Source organism: Xylocopa sonorina, chromosome 5, assembly GCF_050948175.1.
Source record: "Xylocopa sonorina isolate GNS202 chromosome 5, iyXylSono1_principal, whole genome shotgun sequence".
Taxonomy (NCBI): Eukaryota; Metazoa; Arthropoda; class Insecta; order Hymenoptera; family Apidae; genus Xylocopa; species Xylocopa sonorina.
In genome coordinates this window covers 12,429,353-12,449,857 of record NC_135197.1, presented here as the reverse complement: position 1 = coordinate 12,449,857, position 20,505 = coordinate 12,429,353, and the positions used below count along the sequence as shown (strand labels likewise).

General features: G+C 48.6%; 2 protein-coding genes across 2 annotated transcripts in view; both read right to left on the bottom strand.

Annotated features, from left to right (window-relative positions):
- The window catches only part of Pi3k21b (phosphatidylinositol 3-kinase regulatory subunit alpha), a 344,756-nt gene that overhangs the window by 104,655 nt on the left and 219,596 nt on the right, over nucleotides 1–20,505 (bottom strand). The gene's annotated exons all lie outside the window — the stretch shown is intronic.
- The window catches only part of Gfrl (Glial cell line-derived neurotrophic family receptor-like), a 203,248-nt gene that overhangs the window by 1,984 nt on the left and 180,759 nt on the right, over nucleotides 1–20,505 (bottom strand). Inside the window, exon 17 of the mRNA XM_076895575.1 lies at nucleotides 20,344–20,472. Coding sequence (XP_076751690.1) covers nucleotides 20,344–20,472 — 129 coding nt within the window. The remainder of the gene's footprint in view (nucleotides 1–20,343; nucleotides 20,473–20,505) is intronic.

The window sequence follows — 20,505 nt, the reverse complement described above, 5'->3', positions numbered from 1 at the left end:
CGGCCTCTTCCTCGCGCATCGATTTCCATTGCTCTCTCCAACGTGTTTCTACCTCTTTTCCAACCAACCACCCACCCCCTCTGTCTCTCGTTTCCAACGTTTCCTCGTTTTTCCCTCGGCTACAGCTCCGCCTCTCTCCGTCTTCTTGTTCGCCGTCCCCGAAATTACCCTCGGCTCGTTGAATCTTTAATTTCCGGCGGAGGCGAGACCGAGGCCGGAGCGATTTTTGGCGATATTTTCCGACGGGCCAGGCGGTGCGCCACGTGGCCCGACGAGCACCGCATCGCGCCGTCCAACGACGTCACCGTCGCGTCTCTCCTCGTCTTCCTCGCCATGGACCCTGTGCCGCACCAGAGGGCTGGTACGTTCGTTCGTTCGTTCGTTTCGACGAAGCATCGACGTCGGATTTTCAATGAAATTAAATTCCACCCGAAAGGAGAGAACCAGCTATCCACCGCACCCTCCGCAATCCTCCCTGCTGCGCTCTCTCCTCCGTGCACCCTTTCGAATAACTTTTACCAAGCGGAGAGAGGCCCGCTGGTCTTTAAATTACCGATGCACCGGGAATTCGTTTTTCGAAGTAGCTTCATCCCTGCTCCGCGTCCTCGATCCATATCGATTCGATCCGCACCGGCGTCTGTCGCTACTGTGCGAATTTCGAACGCACCCTTTGCTCCGTTGAATACATTTCACCCCCCCTTTTTTTTTCCACTGGCGAACATTTTTTCATTCCACAGTTTTTTCTTCGTTTACTCTGCGTTTCGCGTGCGTGCGTGTTTGCGTATGTGTGTGTGTGTGTGTTTTTTTTTTCACAGAACGCGAGTTCCGTATCGCTTAGCGTATCGCTGACCAGCTATCGAATTTTCAGCAGTGGCAAAATTTGATATTTTCGGTGAAAGGTTGAAAAAAAGAAATGGCGTTGTTGTCGAGTAACATCTCGACGTACGCAAGTGGCTGATTCGAGCGGGTTTTTTATCGTCTTCGATTCGAACTGAGATTGGAGAGCAGAAGGGCAAAGCGGTGGGATTCCTACGATTCCTGGTGGCGATCCAACGAAACGCCTAGGAGTAATAATGATCCATAGGGGGACGGGTCAAAGCAGCGTGCGATAACTCATTTCGCACATCGGCCAATGCCGATTGTAGCCGCAAACGCGGCTTCATTATCGAATATCCGAGCGGACCGCGAATTTCGCCGCGCCACCCTAACCCACGAATACCTTTCGAGCTGCTCCCTTTATCAGCCAAAAAGTGTATCACGATAATTAACCAGTCCACATCTCCTTTATCGTCGCACACGCGTAGATACGCAAGCACAAACACTGATGATATCGCGCGTTCGATCAACAACAAAATAAAAAGATTCTTGGTACATCGAGTAAGTAGTAAGAATGGACGAGAGGACGCGCGCGAAGGGTGAAAAGTTAAAAGGGGACTAAGAAAGAGGAAGAGAGAAATTGCTCAGGAATAAGAAAGGAGAAATAAAAAATGAATCAAGCTTGAAACGCGTAGACTCGAGTTAAAATGCAAAAGGGGGTGGCAGGGTATGAAAGAACCGGTGACGACGAAGCTTGTACAGGCAAAAGTGTCCAGGGGATTGAAGGAAAAGCGGGCGGGGGAGGAGTTGCGGATAAAGAAGAATAAAAAACGAGGAAAATTAAATGTCTCCAAGATGTAAACCCAGTGTAGAAGCAACCAAGTGACAGGGTATAAATGGTAGGCGAACGAACAGAGCGACGCCCGGGCGAGCTGGGAGCCGGCGAGGCCTAACGAAGAACAGACAGGGATCCATCTTGCAATTACGATTCCCATTGGACGGCCCCTTCATCCGAGCCGATAGAGGGAGAGCCCTTTCATCGTGGCGAATGCATTCGATATCAGGAACGATTGTTCTCGCGGATTTGCCACCTCTATTCGGTCTATCCCGGGGTGATCCTTATACACCGTGCTCGCGCCGCTTAAACGACGGTGTCAATTTATAATGGCGATATAATAGGATTTGACGGGTGCCCCTGGGAGCCCCGGATCAACGGATGACGACGCTAATTATCCCGTATCTCTCATCGCAGATGTTGGAGATCACCGAGAAAGGAGCAATGCAATTCTCTCGTGGGCGATAAATGGATATCCATTAACAAGTGGGTGATATATATGTCGACTTTAGCGTTTCGAACCTTCGATTAAGAGAAATTTGGGTACACGGTACGATCGAACTCGACAATAATTCGGTGCATCGTAAAAAACAGCGAGCCAACGTTGTGATCCATCGCGACGAGTTGAGAAACGGTAAATAACCTGAAAAATACTTCCATTCTAAGACCACGGAAGTGGAGGAACGACGGTGAGCACGAAGTTTCGTCGGATAAAGCGAGAGAGCGGAAAAAAGGAGGAGAAACTCCGGCATGCAAGACGTCGGTGCGCCTTCACGTGCTTAATCAATAACGACGTTGAGTCTGCTCGACGTTAGTCGTTGAAAAGGGAAGAAAAAAAGACGAAAATAAGGGAAGGCAAGGTGAAACGCGCGAGGGGATGGTCTGGCAGGGAGCCTCGTTCCCGGATGAAAGGGGGTAGTGGAAAAATAAAAAATCAGCCGGCCGGTCGAGGGGCGAAAGCCGAGGAGTAACGACATGCAACGCATGCCGACTTTGTAACACGTAAAGGGTTGCCGTCGCGGAGAACAACCCTGTCACGCAATGCAAATGGGCGTTCGAGTCGCGCGACGACAAGCTCCTGCAACCCTCTCGACTGTCGACTGCGTCTCGCGACACTTTTGTCCACGTTCTCGTTGCACCCTTTGCGGGCAGGGTACCCTTTGGTGCATCGCGGATTCGATTTCTTCTCGCGAGGTCCTGAGGTTATTCAACAATTTTAAGCACTCGCGATTTTTATACGAAAACATGACTTTGGGGATGAGAAACGCGGAGAAGAAATTTCACGCGTACATCTATTTCATTTCTATCCTTAAATCCATTCTACGTTCCAGCTTGTCCAAGTGTTACGACTCTGATACACGGCAAGCTATAAATTCTCGCGGAAGACTCGAATTTCCAAAATCCTCCGGTGCAACAGTTCTACAATCCCAGCAATTTTGCGCGACAGCTGGTCGTTTAGAAATTCGAAAATTTCGCGAAGAAGCCATTGCGTTTCTTCGTGAGACTTCGAATCGCAAAGTGGAGGCATGGAAGATGATGTTCCACCTGATTTCCGGTTGCTCGTCGAGCGTATGGCTCGCTTGGAACAACAGAGACTCGTTCGCGTAATGGCGCGCGAATCTTTCGTCCAGTCGGGGGTGGATGGCGCACGAGGGAGAACGCGGCGGAAGCGTGGCGCGTTAAACCGGAAATCTGCGAGAACCGTTTCACGCACAGCCACACGGACAGGAAGAATCGTAGACGTACGAGCGGGAAGGAGAAATGAAGAGAAGAATATGAAGAAAAAAAGAGGCGCGCGCCTCGGGGGTGCGGATGAATTGGCTCGCGATGAAGGGGGATGAAAACGCGCGGGCCGCCGTTTCCCCTTTAAAACACGGAAGGAGCAAGCCGGTTGCGTGTTAAAGGGGTTTCCACGGGCTGCGTTTCGCGTGTTTCGGTCCGTTTCTTTATTCCTGGAAAGCTCTCGAGGCGTCGCTGAGCCGTTTCGCTGTTTTAAAAATGAAAGGCTGCCCCTTTTCCGCCGGCCTGGGCTCTTTCTACCTCGCGTCCGGCTGCAACAGCGAATCATCGCGCAACGCGCCTCGAACGGAAGCTGGGCCAGCCCACGGGGTTCGTCGTTCGTTCCACGAACGAAGCATCGCGAGCGTCTCCTCTGGAGACGCGGGTTAACGCGTGTCGAATTCGCGCGCGGCGTCGCGGCCGCGTCGATTAAAATTAATGACTCGAGGCTCGCCACGACTAGGTTCATTTCGCGTGGCAACCTCGGTGTTAAGGAAACGTTAAAGGAAAAACATCTCGTTTCGCATGCTCGAGCCTCTCTCGCTCTTAAACCGTAAAGATAGCGTGTGCGAGCGAGCGAGCGAGCGAGCGGGGCTGTGCACGCCTTTGGACTGTTTTAAAAATGAAAGAGCCCTTTCTCTCGAGTCCGCTTCTTTCAAGAATCGCTGGTAGCCAAGCCGTACCGTTCCCCTGGTGAAACTGTGTCGAGATACGACTACCACCCTCGCCTTCTACCACCCCCCTTTAACCTCTACCCTTAACGATTTTCAGCACGGAACCGCTTCCGCGATAGCGATTAACTAATATTCGTCCCGTGGCCGGGTCAGAATCGCGAGCCACGCGGAAATAGGCTCGCGATAGGCCGCGTTCTACGAGCCTTAATTTTCGTTCGGCTCTCTTTATTCAAATTAACCTCCACCCCGACTCTGATAGGGAATCGAAGGGTTTTTATTAAGCTCCAATACGGGGGAGCGCGGTCGTTTATTATTTCCTCCGTTTATCGGCAAGAAACCTGCGCTCGTTCCTTCCCTCGCGACTCTCGACGGAAGCTCGACCTCCTAACGATCGATGCATCCAGAAACTTTAGATTTCACGCGATACGGAGCTTATGATTCGTCACTTACGATTGCAAGTTCGTTCGTAAAACCAACGCGAGGCACCGTCGCTCTCGTTCCAGGATGGAGGATCCATCCGCGAGACACGAAGTAACGCGAGTTAAAAACGAGAGAAGACACGATCGTCTGTCGTCGCGGAGTATCCTCGAGAACGATCGACCGGGGACGTGCGTCGAGTATCGAGGCGATCCACGCGAGGAGGCACGCGTCTCTGGCGACGGGAACGAAAGCGAGGCGAAGAGGGCGAACACCGTTCGGTCTGGTCCCGTCAAATTGGCGAAACGTCGCGGGGGTGACGACGTACCCGAGACGGTGTCGTAAATTTCAGCCGGCAATTTCGAGCCGCCGTGGAACTGCTGGGTGTGGCTTACACACTCGTAAACTCTTCTCTTTCTCTTTACTTGCCCTCCTCTCCGTCGTTCGACGTGTGTACCTTCCTTTCGCGACACGCGTACACTTCTCTCCGGATTTTTAACCCAGCGTCTCTCCGGATCCGAGAAGTTTTAGGGGGTCTCAACGCGAACAACCGCCTCGAAATCTCGCCCACGGCCGTTCAAGTTCGCGGGACGGGGAGGAATTTGTTTGCCAAGACTTTTGCGACACGGACGGAGGATCTGAAGAGGGGGTGCAGGTTAGAAGGACCGGGAGAACGCGCGAAATCGCGCGGTACTGAATTTTAACACCGAATTTCCGGTTCTTTCTAAAGTTCGGCGAACAGGAAGGAATTTGCTGGCGAATAATTTCGCGACACCAAAGGAGAATTTAAGAAAACAGCGATAAAGTGGGCGCGGGGGACCGTGGAATAAGCGTAGAATCGCGCGGTACTGAATTTTATCGGGCGAATCCAAGGCTCTCAGAAGTTGGGGAACGAAGTGGTACCAGTTTGGCAAGAATGTTGCGACACCTAAGCAGGATTTAGGAAGAATAACAAGAGGATAGGTGCGAGAAAGCCCGGGAAAGTATGTGTAATCGCGAGTAACGGGATCGTAACGGAGAATTGCGGCATCCGGTCGACTCTGCCGGAAGAGTTCCTTCCGCCCGCGCTAAGAAACAAATCTAACGATCCGTGGTGTACCATTGCGGTGCGGTTCGTATACGAGTGCTCTCTGGTTCCCTTTTAAAACGTTCCTTCAGCCAATTAGTCGAGAAAATCGAGCCACGGTTCGACCGGACCACTGGTCCTGCTCATTTTCTCGCTACGTTCTTACGAACCCACCCCTTTCTGTTGCAACTCTAAATTAGAAAGCTCGAGAGCTCAGTCGCGCGAAAGGTCCATCGCAAATCGATTGATCGCTCTAATAACGTCTTCGATCACAGGGTAGCGGGTCGCGAGAATAACACGGGACCAGAGCAAAGGAACAGAGGAATGGAAAGGGTTGAAAAACGGGGTGAACACGGCTGGGAGCTCGTTTGTTTTACCCGTGGCATTCTTTCGAAAAATTCGCACCCTTCGCGTAGCCGGAGGCGAAATTAATCGAGGGTTGGCTCCGATCCGTCTGTCGGTGGCTCAAAGGCGCGAGGAATGATTCCTCGCGGGGCCTGCTGCCGCGTGCCAGCCTACTCCCGCGAAGAGAATGCAACCCCCTCGTTACTATCGCGCGCATCCTCCAGCCACCCTCTCTTCTCTGTTTCGCGAAGCTTTATACCGAGCCGCAAAGTCGTCGCGTGCCGATTTTCGACGCCAGGCCACCCCATCCGCGTTTCCTTCACCGTGGAGAAATTAGCCCTCGCCTTTGACACCGATCCGGATATGGAATAAATCGTCGTTGGAAGAGAGAGGTGGATAGCTGCCAGAATTTTCTCATTGGTTTTTAATGGAAGCGTTAGTGTGCGCTCTTCAAAAACTACGCAAAGGTTTGTGAACTGTTTTCATGGCGAGGTAACTCGAAGAATTTTGATTAATTACCTTACTGCCTGAACATTTCGTGATTATATTCGTTAGAAATCGCACCACCCTAGACGCACCCCTTCGAATCTCGAACCGACTGCGAAAAGCGAGGCATCGTCGGAAACTAGATTCGCGATACGACGTATCTCGTTAATGATAACCAAACAGAAAGCCATTTCCTCGAATATTTATTTCCGCAGCGCGCAGTCAATTTCGCGTTCAATCTGCACCGCGCGGCCGTCGGTTCTGAAAACAACATCGCGAAGCAACCGACAAACACGCGACCCATTTAATCGGGCGTGCAGCGTGCTCGCAGACCTCGCCACCGTGTTCGATCGCGGGGGACGTTTCCTTGACGTTCTCGCGTCAACCACTTTGGCGGTGAATCGCAGGGGAGGGTGGCTCGCGCGAGTCGAGAGAATCGGAGGGGTCGCAGAGAATCGCCGCTTTGTCGCGCGTACCGATGACGCTCGGTGGCCGCGATTGTCGATCGAGCCCGGGGCCCCGATGGAACTAGAAATGGCGGCGTTCACGCGATATCGCCGTCTTCATTCAGATAAGGTCTCAATACCTTAATGGGTCGGCCTATCGCTGCCAGCCACCTAACATCCTCGCCGTTCGCATTGTCTGGCTGCCGTTCGCTCGACGCTGAACATCGACCATCTCGATAGACGGTTTCGATATATATGCCAGCTTGTGTGGCCACGCGATTCTGTCGCGATTTTCAGACGGAAAATTCGGCTGGCGTATGTCTCGTTTGAATGTATCATCGATCAGAAACGTTTTTATCGCGATCGTCTAAATACAATCATTGTCCGAGATCTCGTAGAAAATACGATTCTCGAATAAAAGAGAAGTTAGAGAAAAATCAAGGCTCTCCCTCCATTTACCTACGAAAATCTAAAGGAAGAGAGAGGGTGGAGGAGGGTATCGATAGCTGGAGACGCAACGCGAAGCAGTTCCAGGCGTTTTTTTTTTGCAGCCGTGACGGGTTAATGGAGCGGCAAAGCGCTTTATCTCCGAATTTAAGAGAAGAACGAGAGAAGAGTCGAGATGCCGGCGGTGGTTGAAAAAAGGGAATGGAAAGGGGCGGTCGGGTGGGTCGTGCCGCCCGAAAACCCCGATAATTCAGGGTCGCGGATACGAGGAGGACGGTATTTGCCTATAATTCGACGCTCTGCTTAACAATGCGAATCGGCTCTCGGATTCATCGGCCACCCCCTCGCCCCACGCTCGCCCCTCTTCCTTTCTGAATGTTAAATGGAACGAGACGCGAGCCGTCGATGCGAGAATCGGGGCGAGCGGCGACGAAGGACTCCTTCCAGGGAGGCTGCCCCATGAAACTTTCATTCGAGCTCGAATTAAAAACTCCCTACGAAGCCGCCCTTCGTGGATCCCACTCCGTGGGCGCGACCAATGAATCTTCTCCTCGGACGTTTCGCGATCGAGGCTTTCGAGGATGCGTTGCCTCGTGCAAATAAACGAGCTGTGGGCCAATGATGATAATTTTCAGCTGAAAACGTACGTGTCGTAGAATTTTTATGATCTCGAAAGTTTACCAGCTCGTCGAACATTCTGAGACCCGACGCACAGCGCCTCTGCTTGCTTCGTTCCTCGAGTTATCCGTAACGCCAAACAATTTTACATCTTCCTCGCGTGCGTCGTAAGCTGAAGAAACTGCTCGACTCCCACAGGGCTCGACAACGTTCGTAACTCGAGCTGGTTGTGTTCCTGGGTGAACGTTGGTCGGGAAAAACCGCGGACCGCACGAACTGTTCGACTTCTCGCAGCTGGATGCACGGTAAACTTCGCGTTTCGACCTACGTTTCTATTTTCAAATGAATAGACGAAGGCTCGCTCGGACGGCCGGATCGATCCACGCTCGTCGAGAAAATTACACGCCAATCGAGTCGCTTTCGAGAAACTATTCCAACCAATCAGTCAGTCGTTCGATCTCTGATTAAGTTAGTCGCACTGCTGCGAAACGTTGAAAGAACCGTTTCGAAACGAGCACTGGGAATTGTTAATGGGATTCCTTGCCGGGGTCTCTCCGTCGAGTTTCTTTTGTAGCAAGATTTCCAGAGACATTCTAGGCTGGCGCAGTTGAAACGTCTGTAAAGTCTAAAGGAATACAGCGTCCGAGAAAATTGCAGGGTAACCTTTACAATATCAGAAGAAACGTCGTACAATGCATCGGGGATCCGCCGGTTGCGCGCTGCTCCTCTTTGTCTCCGCGAGGAAGCGGAAGAACGGGAGAGGAAAGGGCAGCGCGGCGGAAGAATGAGGCAGCCTCTTAAGTGGCGCATGGAAATTCAATGAAAAGTCACGAGAGGACAGAGAGATCGATACTTGGGCGCGGGGTGACCGTAGGTCGAGGAGGCATAGGTGCCTCTGTTATTGGACGTCTGCCAATGCTTCCCCTATCTATGTGGAACACCTGTGCTTGCGCGACGTTACCTCGATATTTCGAACCCTCCAACAAAAACCGAGGGCGCGACCCACCCTCTTCCACCCGGCCGAGTAATTCTACGAATGAATTCGAGGCCAGTGTGGCTGTTGTTCTACATCTCGTAGCCTGCAGAAAAACGAGCCAAGAGCTCGTAAAACGCTTTAATTATCCGATCAGAAATAAGATTTCCGCGCTCGGATTCGCGCGAGTGGGATTCGCCGGAAAAACAACCCCCGGCGTTATTTCACTCGGCTATCCCCGTGGCGACGGTGAGTTATTCGAGCCGATAGATTCGCGAATCAGCGCAAGGATTCCCAGGAAATCGATCGAAAGCAAAGTCGAGGAATTTCCAAGGGATTCCTCGGGAAGAGTTAGAAAGGGGGCGCAGCGAGGGGGTAGCGATAGAGGCGAACGCGGTGGGAAGTCCGCGGAGAAGGGTGATTCGAAGTTCGCTAGGCGAAGATGGCACCGAGCTGCTCTCCTATATTAGCAAAGTTTTATGATGTATGTAGCGGTGTGTCGCTCTGTCGTGGGAAAAATGCAAGTTTTCCTGGCGGTCGCGTCGCGTCGCGTGCGACGCCCCGGGTACCGCGCTCCTGGGGATGGACCTCGATGAACCTGGCAGTCAAAATTGAAACGAGAAGCCAGAGGTGACTGTCTGGGGTGGACTGGATTTCCTTGGAAATTGCAAGTTTTTGAATTTCGTGAAACTCGCGTTCGTCGTGCAATCCGATCGAACGATTCTTCCTCGCCGCTTAACAGATCTCTCTCCTCGACAATTTTTCAAATTGCTCCCCGGTAGAAGTATCGTGGAACGTATCCAATAACGAGGACACTTTCTATCCGGCGAACTGGCCCGTTTCGAACCGATTAAATTATTTTCTTTTCCTTTTAGATGATCGAACAAGGGGTCCCGGATTCCGGAGGGTTGTGCACCGCGACCGAGCGGTCTTCCATCAGTGATAACGGTCATCCGGAGACCAATAAGTCCATTCAATTCTCTAAACTCGCTTCTCTTTCTCTCTCTCTGCGTCGTTCCTCTTCAATTTCCTTCCTCCTTCTCCTTGCGCACCCTCCATTCCTCCTCCGCTGCGTTCTCTGTCCATTTATCTGTATATCTATATCTATCTATCTGTCCGTAGGTCGTGCCATTCACCCGTCCAGCTCCACGGGAGATTGAAACGGGCTATCTCGAAGCAGAATTGCCAGAAACGAGGCCCGTAATCCCATCGAGCTACATCCATCGAGCTGTTATTCAAACAGCCCCGATTGCGGTGCCTGGCCACTCGTTTTCTTCCGCGAGTACCCACCGCCGTGTCTTTAAAAGCATCGAAAGGGACGGAACAATTTATTCGGCGAGGCTTCGAGGACTCGCGAGAACCCTGAGAACCTTCCAAGCACAGACAGGCAGTTCGAGACAATTCGATGGAAAACGTGGCGTACAATATTTTAAGGAGAAAAATAGTTAAGGGTAGATCGATTTTGGTCGATCCTCAGGAGAGACTGCGGCAACTCGAAAGCGATTAATCTTACGTCTCTCACCTTTTTGACGGCTCGCGTGAGGAGGTGAGTAAAAGCTGGCAAATTTCGCGGCGACCGGAAGCGGCCGCCGCTATCTGCGGACGTGGATCGCGCCCTCCAGCCATCAGATCGGCTGCCGCCAAAGTAAAAAGGAGCTGCTTAAGCGCGTTCGCGAGCTAAATTGATCTCGGCGAGCACGATTTTAAGCTAATTAGTTACGTCGCGCGTGTATCACGTGTCCAGCGAGTGGAACGAACGACGGTTTTCTATTGAATCACCGATTTTTATCACGATCCATCCATGATACAGATATCGATCGCACGAAGTGAACACCGATCGACGTGCTACGCATTTCGACAATTGATGGAACAATGGAGGCTGATTTTTTGATAAAAATAGCCTTCTCGTCGACGCGAGGGGCGAAGGGTGAACTTTGGTCGACCATCGATGAATAATTTGAAACGCGTCTCGTAAATTGGCCCAATAATCAAGGAAATCTGACACGCTTCACGTCTGTCCGCTTTTTGTAATTGAAAGTAGGGCGTCTGCAATTGTTCAGCAACTTCGACCGACTAAGTTCCCGCCAATCACGATTGTTACGCGAGGATAAAAGCGGCTCTCCTCGCGGCTGACGCGGAAAGCGGCGCAACTTTCGCGCTCGCCTAACAGTTTCGTTTATGTACTTTGCGGCTTCTAAATGGAGTTTTACGCGACACTTGACTCGCGGACAGTCGGTTTTAACTTTTCAACGACGGTCGAGAAACTTCGTCATTAAGGAGACTTTTAAATCTTCGCGCGTTTAAACGGATAATCTCGGCAACTCTCGAGCGTCTTTCCGGCGGCCCCAGCGTTTCCCCTGAGGGGGGGCCCCGTCGAGAGTCCGCATTTAGACAAACAAACGGCGAGTTCAAGAAATTAACTTGGCAAACTGCTGTTCCGGCGATCCTGGAACCACTGCGAAGCTTTGGTCCTCGCGATGGAGAAAAATTACTGTGCTCCGGTGACGTTGTCAAACGGAACCCGGTCGCGAATCAGAGAGTCTAATTATTGCGATGTGCCAATTAGTGGACTTGAACCATGCGTTTCACTTTGCGTGGTCTTTGCGAAAGAATAATCGTAAATCCGTGGAAACTCTACGCTCCTGAAAACATTTTCATACCACGATAATCCATAGAGATATACCCGCGAATCTTAATTAAAAAGGCATTCGTGGAATCAATTTCAATGGAAAATTCTACGAAACTATCACTTTTACATTGAGACTGCGAAACGTAAAAAAGTTTCTTACTACCAAGACAATAGAGTCCAGCTTCAGGAAACCGATGAAGAAGAGGAGAACACGACGGGCAATGATACTTGTCAGAGGCCAGAGGTTACGGCGCAACCGATCGACGAGGGTGAGACCGTCGCCCCGGTGCGGAGGGTCGAAAATCGATTTACGAGCGGCCGAGCGGAAGCGTGTTTTACGACGGGTCGTGGGTCGTTTCGTCGCGGTCCACGCGCCATAACTTCGCCCCCGTCGCGTAATTGCTTTATTAGGAACTCATTTGCAGGCACCCGCAAATGACCGTGATGGCGGGACCAGGCGACGCGTCGAATTAAAGCGAGCGATCGAACGGTGTCGCGGAACCCGCGTCGTTTCGTACGACTCGGTTGCGCACCGTTTACTTTCCGCTTCCTTGCGGTCGACACTTTCACCCCTTCACGCGTAATCTTGTCGCGTCGACTAGGAGGGTAATCGAGGAACTGTTTGCGCAGGCTGGCCTCCGTTACTTCATACGCGAGGCACTCTCTATCGATGCATCTCGCGTGTATCATAACATGGTAGCAATTTTTCTTCCAGGTGTTAATTGCGTTCGCGATCGTTAACGTTTTAGATCTAAGTGGGTCCATGGTGGGATTCGCAATCTTCTTTTCGTTGGTTTCTTTCAATTTGTCTTTCCTTCTGCTTCGTTCAAAGGAGATCGAGTCGAGTTATCCGTGGTCGAAGGTATCGAGAAGATGGAAGGGTAATTCACCCCCGCGAAAATCTGATCGGTGTAGTCGGCTGGCAGGCGTAAAAACTTGGAAACCGGCCATCGGAGACGGTGAAAAGGTTTCGCGATTGGTGCGTCTGCCAGTTTTTACGCCCCCTCGAACAATTTCGTGGCGCACGAAGCGGAAACGGGCCGAGGCGGGGTGGGAAATTCGCGGCACGTAGCGGGTCGCTTAGGAAAAACATTAAAAATCGCCGCTGGGTGATATCCGTTTTTCTCTTTTATCCAGCTTCCCTTCTTTTTTTTTTTTTTTTTTAATCGCACGTACTTGGCTCGGAGCCAGCCGCGAGTAGCCTTAATTAAAGATTTCGAAGGGACGCCGGTCGAACCGTCACGGAGTGGCAACTACCCTAGATCCGGCCGCGGTTACCTCGCTCAAACTAATTATAGTAGTCGAGTCACACCTCTTGAACGAGGAACTTGTAACGACCCCGTGTCGCGGGAGATCATTTTTAACCCTTCGATGCGGAGGACTTTCAACCCTTTCGTTGCTACGCGGAACAGTGGCGAACTTCTAATCGATGTTACATCACAATTTTTAAACTTTATTCCTATTATTAGTGCGATATTCTTGCGGGTAATTTAATTAAAAATGATTACGAGAACAGAATGAAATCTGAAAGATCAGCCTCCGCTCGCAGACTCCACCTCTGTCGGTAGAAATCGGCGAATTTCGGCAAATTTCGACGACTTCGCCAACTTCATGCAAAGTAATTTCCCTAATCCTTCCCACTTCCTTCATCTTATCAAATTTTTAATTAATATTATATATAATTAAGTGTTAATATTATATACGTAAGTTGCAAAGAGCGTAAATTTACAATAAAAATAAGAAAATTAAGAAATTATGAACTGTTATAGTATGAAAATCGATTTTGACAGATCGTGATCTTCAGAGAGTGGGGGGTTGACAGAAGTGGGAGTGGGTGTATAAAAGCAGTGCGAGACTGTCAAGGGTCTTTTGGCCGTCCGGATGCCGAGGCGAGAGGGTCAGGGTTAAGATGAGACTGGTGGCTTCTGGTGGCTAGCTGTGGAGGAGCCAAGGGTCGTGGACACTGGTGGATGATTGTGGACGATGGTGGACGACAGTGGAGGAGCCAAAGACAGTGGACACTGGTGGACACTTATGAACACTTGTGGTCACTTGTGGATACTGAAGGACACTGGTGGACACTGAGGGACACTTGTAGACACTTGTGGACACTTGTGGACACTGGTGGACACTGAGGGACACTTGTGGACACTTGTGGACACTTGTGGACACTGGTGGACACTGAGGGACACTTGTGGACACTTGTGGACACTTGTGGACACTGGTGGACACTTGTGGACACTGGTGGACACTGAGTGACACTTGTGGACACTGATGGGCTGGTGGATACTGATGGACATTCATGGACACTGATAGACACTGGTGGACGGCGGTGGCCGGTGATGACAACGACTTTTGCCTGCCGATTGGTGAGTGAATAAAGAATGGGTCCCTGCGTAGTCACCTCCACGGGGTGGGCCTGGGCACTTGGTAACGTTTTCGAGAGATTGCCCTCTCGAAAACGATATCATGCTAAGGACTACGCGCGTAGATTTAAGTATAGATGTAAATTCGACGCTAGAACTATCAAAGCATTTAAACTGATTGTCTTATATAGACCTTATATATTAATTTTTACAATTTTCTATAATATTTCATCAACTTAAATTTACTTCTCGCTTTTCATTTTCTATTCTTTGCTTTCCCTTTCGAGTATTTTTACTTTTTCGCACAACTATTATTCTATTCTGTTTGTATAAAATTAAAATACTTTTATTGCGGGTAGTTCTAGCGTTGAGTTACTTGAAAATTTTGTAATGGATTGTAAATTGTATAGTTGGTTAAGCTAGAGTCTAAGTTAAGTTAAGATTAGGTTCTCGCCGTTGGATCGCCGATGGATCGCCGTTGGATCGCCGAGGGATCGCCGCTGGATCGCCGAGGGATTTTAATTAATGATATTTTTCTCTATAATATTGTATGTGTATGTAATACCCCTATTCCCTTCTTCTCCTAAATAATAAAATTGTAAAGGAATACATTTTCTTATCCGAAGTGAAAAGCAGCCACTTCTCCCATCCGTTACCGCCCTTCTATCAAAGTAGAACAAAATGTTCTCTCTTAAGTCGGTTCGCGTTTAGTCTGTACTGATGAAAATGCATTACATACTTGCTTGAGCATTCTAATTTTCTGCTGCGTGAAATCGCTTCACGTAGTTTTTCTTTTCCTTTATTCGCTCGAGATTCCGTCTTCCATCGCCACGCAGTGAAACAGACGAGACTCAATCAAACTGATGTGGTTTTCGGAGCCCATTGAGTTTTCGCAGCCCTTGTCGATTGGTACGCCCGTTGGGTACTCGACTTGGGTATAGGCTTAGCACATTGGACGCGCTCACGCAGGTTCGTTCCGAGTAGCTCCTACCCCGTGTCGCTGGGGTCTTCGGACCTGCTGTAAGACGACTTGGGGCGGTCTGCGAAGTTCGTTCTTGTCGTTGGGCAATGCGTCCTACTGCTAAGCCTCGCTGAATTCTTGATGGTACCCGCATTCACCATTGGGGAGAGCGTGGTTTCGACAGTTTCAATGTAAGACGTGGCTGAACTTGCTCGCGATTCGCGTCGGGTACGGTTCGCACTAGTGACTAGTGTCGAACCATCGGGTAGAATGCTCTCGCGGGGATGTAATGCAGATTTATTGGTACTTGTTCGTTTCGGTCGCGCCGCGAATTTTATTCAGTTCATTTCTTAGCTTAACTTTAGTTTAACTTAATTTTGTTTCCATTTTTACTAAGATTCTTATCAATTTCACTTACGATAGAATTTTAAAATTTAGTATATCGTATCGTAAACCCTTTTGTGAAACACTTGAATTTTATCGAAGTGTGAGTAGAGTCATCTTAGAAATTTCACTTTTGGTAAGACAGTGGCATTCCTCATCATCCCTTTCGCAAAGTCCATACTGCAATCTCTAAAATCTATGTAAAGAGAATGTATTATGGATTCCGGTTGTTTGAAATTTGGAAGTAGAGTCAGTCCTCGGTACCTTCTGTACCGAGAACACACGAATGTAATGGAGGGTGGATGGGATTAGGGACATAGGGATGGGTCCCTGCGTAGTCACCTCCACGGGGTGGACCTGGGCCCTTGGTAACGTTTTCGAGAGATTGCGCTCTCGAAAACGATATCAAGCTAAGGACTACGCGCGTAGATTTAAGTACAGATGTAGATTCGACGCTAGAACTACCAACGCATTTAATTTTGCATCAACTAAAATTTTCCTTTCACTTTTTTCTTTCTATTCTTTGCCTTTCCTTTCGAGTATCTTTACCTTTTCGAATAATTATCATTCTATTTGGTTTGCATGAATTTAAATTACTTTTATTGCGGGTAGTTCTAGCGTTGAGTTAGTTGTAAACTTTGTAATGGATTGTAACTTGTATAGTTGGCTAAACTAGTGTCTGAGTTAAGTTAGGTTTAGGTTCTCGCCGTTGGATCGCCGATGGAGCGCCGTTGGATCGCCGAGGGATCGCCGCTGGATCGCCGAGGGATTTTAATTAATGATATTTTTCTATATAATATTGTATGTGTATGTAATTTCCTTACATCCTTTCTCTCATATCCCTATCGTACAAAATCCATACTGCAATCTCTAAAATCTATGTAAAGAGAATGTATTATGGAATCCGGTTGTTTGAAATTTAGAAGTAGAGTCAGTCCTCGGTACCTTCTGTACCGAGAACACCTGAATGTAATGGAGGGTGGATGGGATTAGGGAAATAGGGATGGGTCCCTGCGTAGTCACCTCCACGGGGTGGACCTGGGCCCTTGGTAACGTTTTCGAGAGACCGGTCTCTCCAAAACGATATCATGCTAAGGACTACGCGCGTAGATTTAAGTACAGATGTAAATTCGACGCTAGAACTATCAAAGCATTTAATTTTGCATCGACTAAAATTTTCTTTTCATTTTTTATTTTCTATTCTTTGCTTTCCCTTTCATGTATTTTTACTTTTTCGCACAACTATCATTCCGTTCTGTTTGTATGAAATTAAGATACTTCTATTGCGAGTAGTTCTAGCGTTGAGTTAGTTGTAAACTTTGTAATGGATTGTAAATTGTATAGTTAGTTAAGCTAGAGTCTAAGTTAAGTTAAGATTAGGTTCTCGCCGTTGGATCGCCGATGGATCGCCGTTGGATCGCCGAGGGATCGCCGCTGGATCGCCGAGGGATTTTAATTAATGATATTTTTCTCTATAATATTGTATGTGTATGTAATACCCCTATTCCCTTCTTCTCCTTAATAATAAAATTGTAAAGGAATACATTTTCTTATCTGAAGTGAAGAGCAGCCACTTCCCCAATCCGTTATCGCTCGTTCATTAATATAGAACATAATAGTTCTCTCATAAATCGGTTCGCGTTTAGTCTGTACTGATGAAAATGCATTACATACTTGCTTGAGCATTCTTATTTTCTGCTACGTGAAATCGCTTCACGTAGTTTCTTTTTTCCTTATTCGTTCGAGATTTCGTAGTTTTTCTTTATTCGCTCGAGATTCCGTTTTCCATCGCCACGCAGTGAAACAGACGAGACTCAATCAAACTGATGTGGTTTTCGGAGCCCATTGAGTTTTCGCAGCCCTTGTCGATTGGTACGCCCGTTGGGTACTCGACTTGGGTATAGGCTTAGCACATTGGACGCGCTCACGCGGGTTCGTTCCGAGTAGCTCCTACCCCGTGTCGCTGGGGTCTTCGGACCTGCTGTAAGACGACTTGGGGCGGTCTGCGAAGTTCGTTCTTGTCGTTGGGCAATGCGTCCTACTGCTAAGTCTCGCTGAATTCTTGATGGTAGCCGCATTCACCATTGGGGAGAGCGTGGTTTCGACAGTTTCAACGTAAGACGTGGCATAACTTGTTCGCGATTCGCGTCGGGTATGGTTCACCTAGTGACTAGTGTCGAACCATCGGGTAGAATGCTCTCGCGAGGATGTAATGCAGGTTTATTGGTACTTGTTCGTTCCGGTCGCGTCGCGAATTTTATTTGCTCTTGGTTCACTTTAGTTTCATTTCCTAATTTTAATTTAATTCAACTTTACTTCCATTTTTCTTCTAATAAAGTAGTAGAATTTAGAATATCGTATCGTATTCCCTTTTGCAAGACACTTTATCTTCGAAAGTGTTAGTAGAGTCAGTTTAAAAATTTCGCTTCTGGTAAGATGATGGCATTCCTAGTCATCCCTTTCGTAAAGTCCATACTGCAATCTCTAAAATCTATGTTAAGAGAATGTATTATGGATTCCGGTTGTTTGAAATTTAGAAGTAGAGTCAGTCCTTGGTACCTTCTGTACCAAGAACACACAGATGTAATGGAGGGTGGATGGGATTAGGGACATAGGGATGGGTCCCTGCGTAGTCACCTCCACGGGGTGGACCTGGGCCCTTGGTAACGTCTTCGAGAGATCGGTCTCTCGAAAATGGTATCAAGCTAAGGACTACGTGCTTAGTTTTAAGTCATTTGCAATACAGTAGAAACTTTCCAAGTCCTTTTCAGGACTTTGAAACTTTCTATCGGATCGTAAATTGTATAATTAGTTAAGTTAAGTATAAGTTCTCGCCGCTGGATCGCTGCTGGATCGTCGTTGGATTTTAGTTATAGATATTCTTGACTTATAAACTTTCAATTGTATCGCAAGTTGCATAATTAGTTAAGCTATTGTTTAGCTTGAGTTAAGTTTAGGAATTTCCCTTTGTATCGGCTCTGTTTCGGGTGTTGAAAGGCTGAACAATGGATGACGCGAGATGGCGGACGAGGCAGGGCAGAGCGCGACAATTCGAATCCGCGATGCCCCCATCAAATTGCAAATCGGACGACGCTTAATCGCAAATTGGAAATCGCCGCGGGAGCTCGTATGACCGGCGTAAAATGCACTGCAACGAGAACGCGTCTATCGATACGAGCTAGCACCCCGCGCGAATTTTTCAGCGAAAAATAGAGGGTGCTGTGTAAAAGGGAGTCGTCGACCGGAGATGAATACGCGTTCAAGTCGATTTTGCGGACCATTTTGTTTTGGACAAGTTTTTCGGCAAAAATAGAAGGTGCTCCCTTTACAAAGGCCGCTGGGAAGATATATTGAACTGTTTTTTAAATATCGCGCAGTTTCCTCGTTTTGAAACGCGAGCTGGAAAGCGTGGTCCTTTTGGTAGCGTCAAGTGAGAGCTAGTATCGTCTGCGAGATCTGCACGCGTATCCACCGTCTATACGCGCGTGCTGGAAATTTAATATGAAGTTGGAAAAAATGAAATTTATGGAGAGCTCACTTTTTACGAACACGTACAGGCGATATTAACGACGTTACTTGGCAAAAACGAGAAATGTCCCGCTGGATTGTTTATGTAGTTTATGCGACACGGACTGCTTGTCATTTTAACAAAAATCTAGTTAGCAACTTTTCGATGAATTATAGAGACTTTATCTTTTTTTTTTTTTTTTCGTTTCATACGCGTACACAATTTCTGACGGCTTCAACGTTTTGATGGATGGTTTCATTTGTACAAAAACTAACGCGCACCGTTTTTCACCGGGTATTATTAGCTTCTTATAAATTTCATCATAAATTCGTATAACGAATGGATTGGCCAGCAGCTTCGATCGGACGAGTCGGACAGATTTCCAATGAGACGGCTCGAGCGTTCCGCGCGCGCGAACGTATCCGGGCCCGTTTATCAATTTTTCCACGCGTACATTTCGCCTTTTTATCGGTCGCCCCCCCTTTTCATCCGCCGCGTGGTTGTCCCGCTCGTTTATTTACGATTTCCGCGGGCCGCCGTTGGCTTTTGTTCGCTTTAAACAATTTATCGATCAGCCGGGGCCCGTCTCGGCGAAATTTCGCGGCCACTCGACCGCGATAAGTGCCTCCGTTCAGTCGTCTAACCAAATTGAGCCGCGCGTTTTAATTGCCTTTTCGACGCACGCCCTCCGCTTTGCCGGAGGAAACGCTGCGTCGCTGCTACCAATTTCGTTTGCAATTAACACCGACTGTTTGATTATTCGCATCCGCCTGGAATTTTTCATTCTTTGATCGCGAAAACAGTTACTTCCCTTTCTTTTTATCAGCCGGAAGGGGTAAACAATATTCCACTGGCGGATATCAACGAATCACTTTTCAATCGTTAACTTATATCCTTCGATAAAAGAGATCGTTAAGATGCGTGACAACAGTTTCGCAAATTTGGAGTTTTTGGTAGATCAGATAGGGAAAAGGGATTTTTGGGGGAAATCAAGGTCCGCACGTGGGTTAATTAATCGCGATGATCACTGTCGAGGACGGGGTGGCTAAATGTCTGGCTGGTTCTCCCTCGAGTCGATCGAAAAATCGCGGGAAGCGAAAAGTTTCGTGAAGTTTGATAGCAGCCCGCGGATAGGGTGCACGCACTTCCTGCGCGTGGCACGCAGACCGCCGCGCGGGCACGAAACCAACCCCTTCGACGCGAATCGAATCGACCCTGCGCACGCGATCCCATCGTCCTCTTGCAAACTTCTTTCGGTGCTCCTTTTTCTATAGCCAATCGTGGCGTTCAGTACGATAGAACTTGGGTAACCAAAGCGATTTTTCTATTTAAAAATTCATCACCCCTTTCAATCGAAGCACAGCTTCTCAAATCATCGAAGAAAAATCATCGAGCAAACGTAAAGTTCGGCTAATTCGATAACCACGTGGACGCGTGGCTAAATAGAAAGGCGATTGTTCGAGGGATGGCGATGAAGTCGCGAGAAAGAGACGAGGTGTTTGGACGGATTGCAATCGTCCAGGAAATAAGATCAGAATTGATACGAATCCACGGGAGCCGTGGAAGAATGGCTGCTATCTGCAATTTACTCACCTTGACTCGCAGAAGGTGTTGCAGACTTTGAGCTTGGCTGCTGTTTAAGGGTGGATTGTCAGTCCCGAGACGCGCCACTGCAATCACGTTCTCTCGGGTCGCGTTGTACAGGAACAGCGTGCAGACTGTCTGCGAACAAAACGGGAAAAGTATAACGCCCTC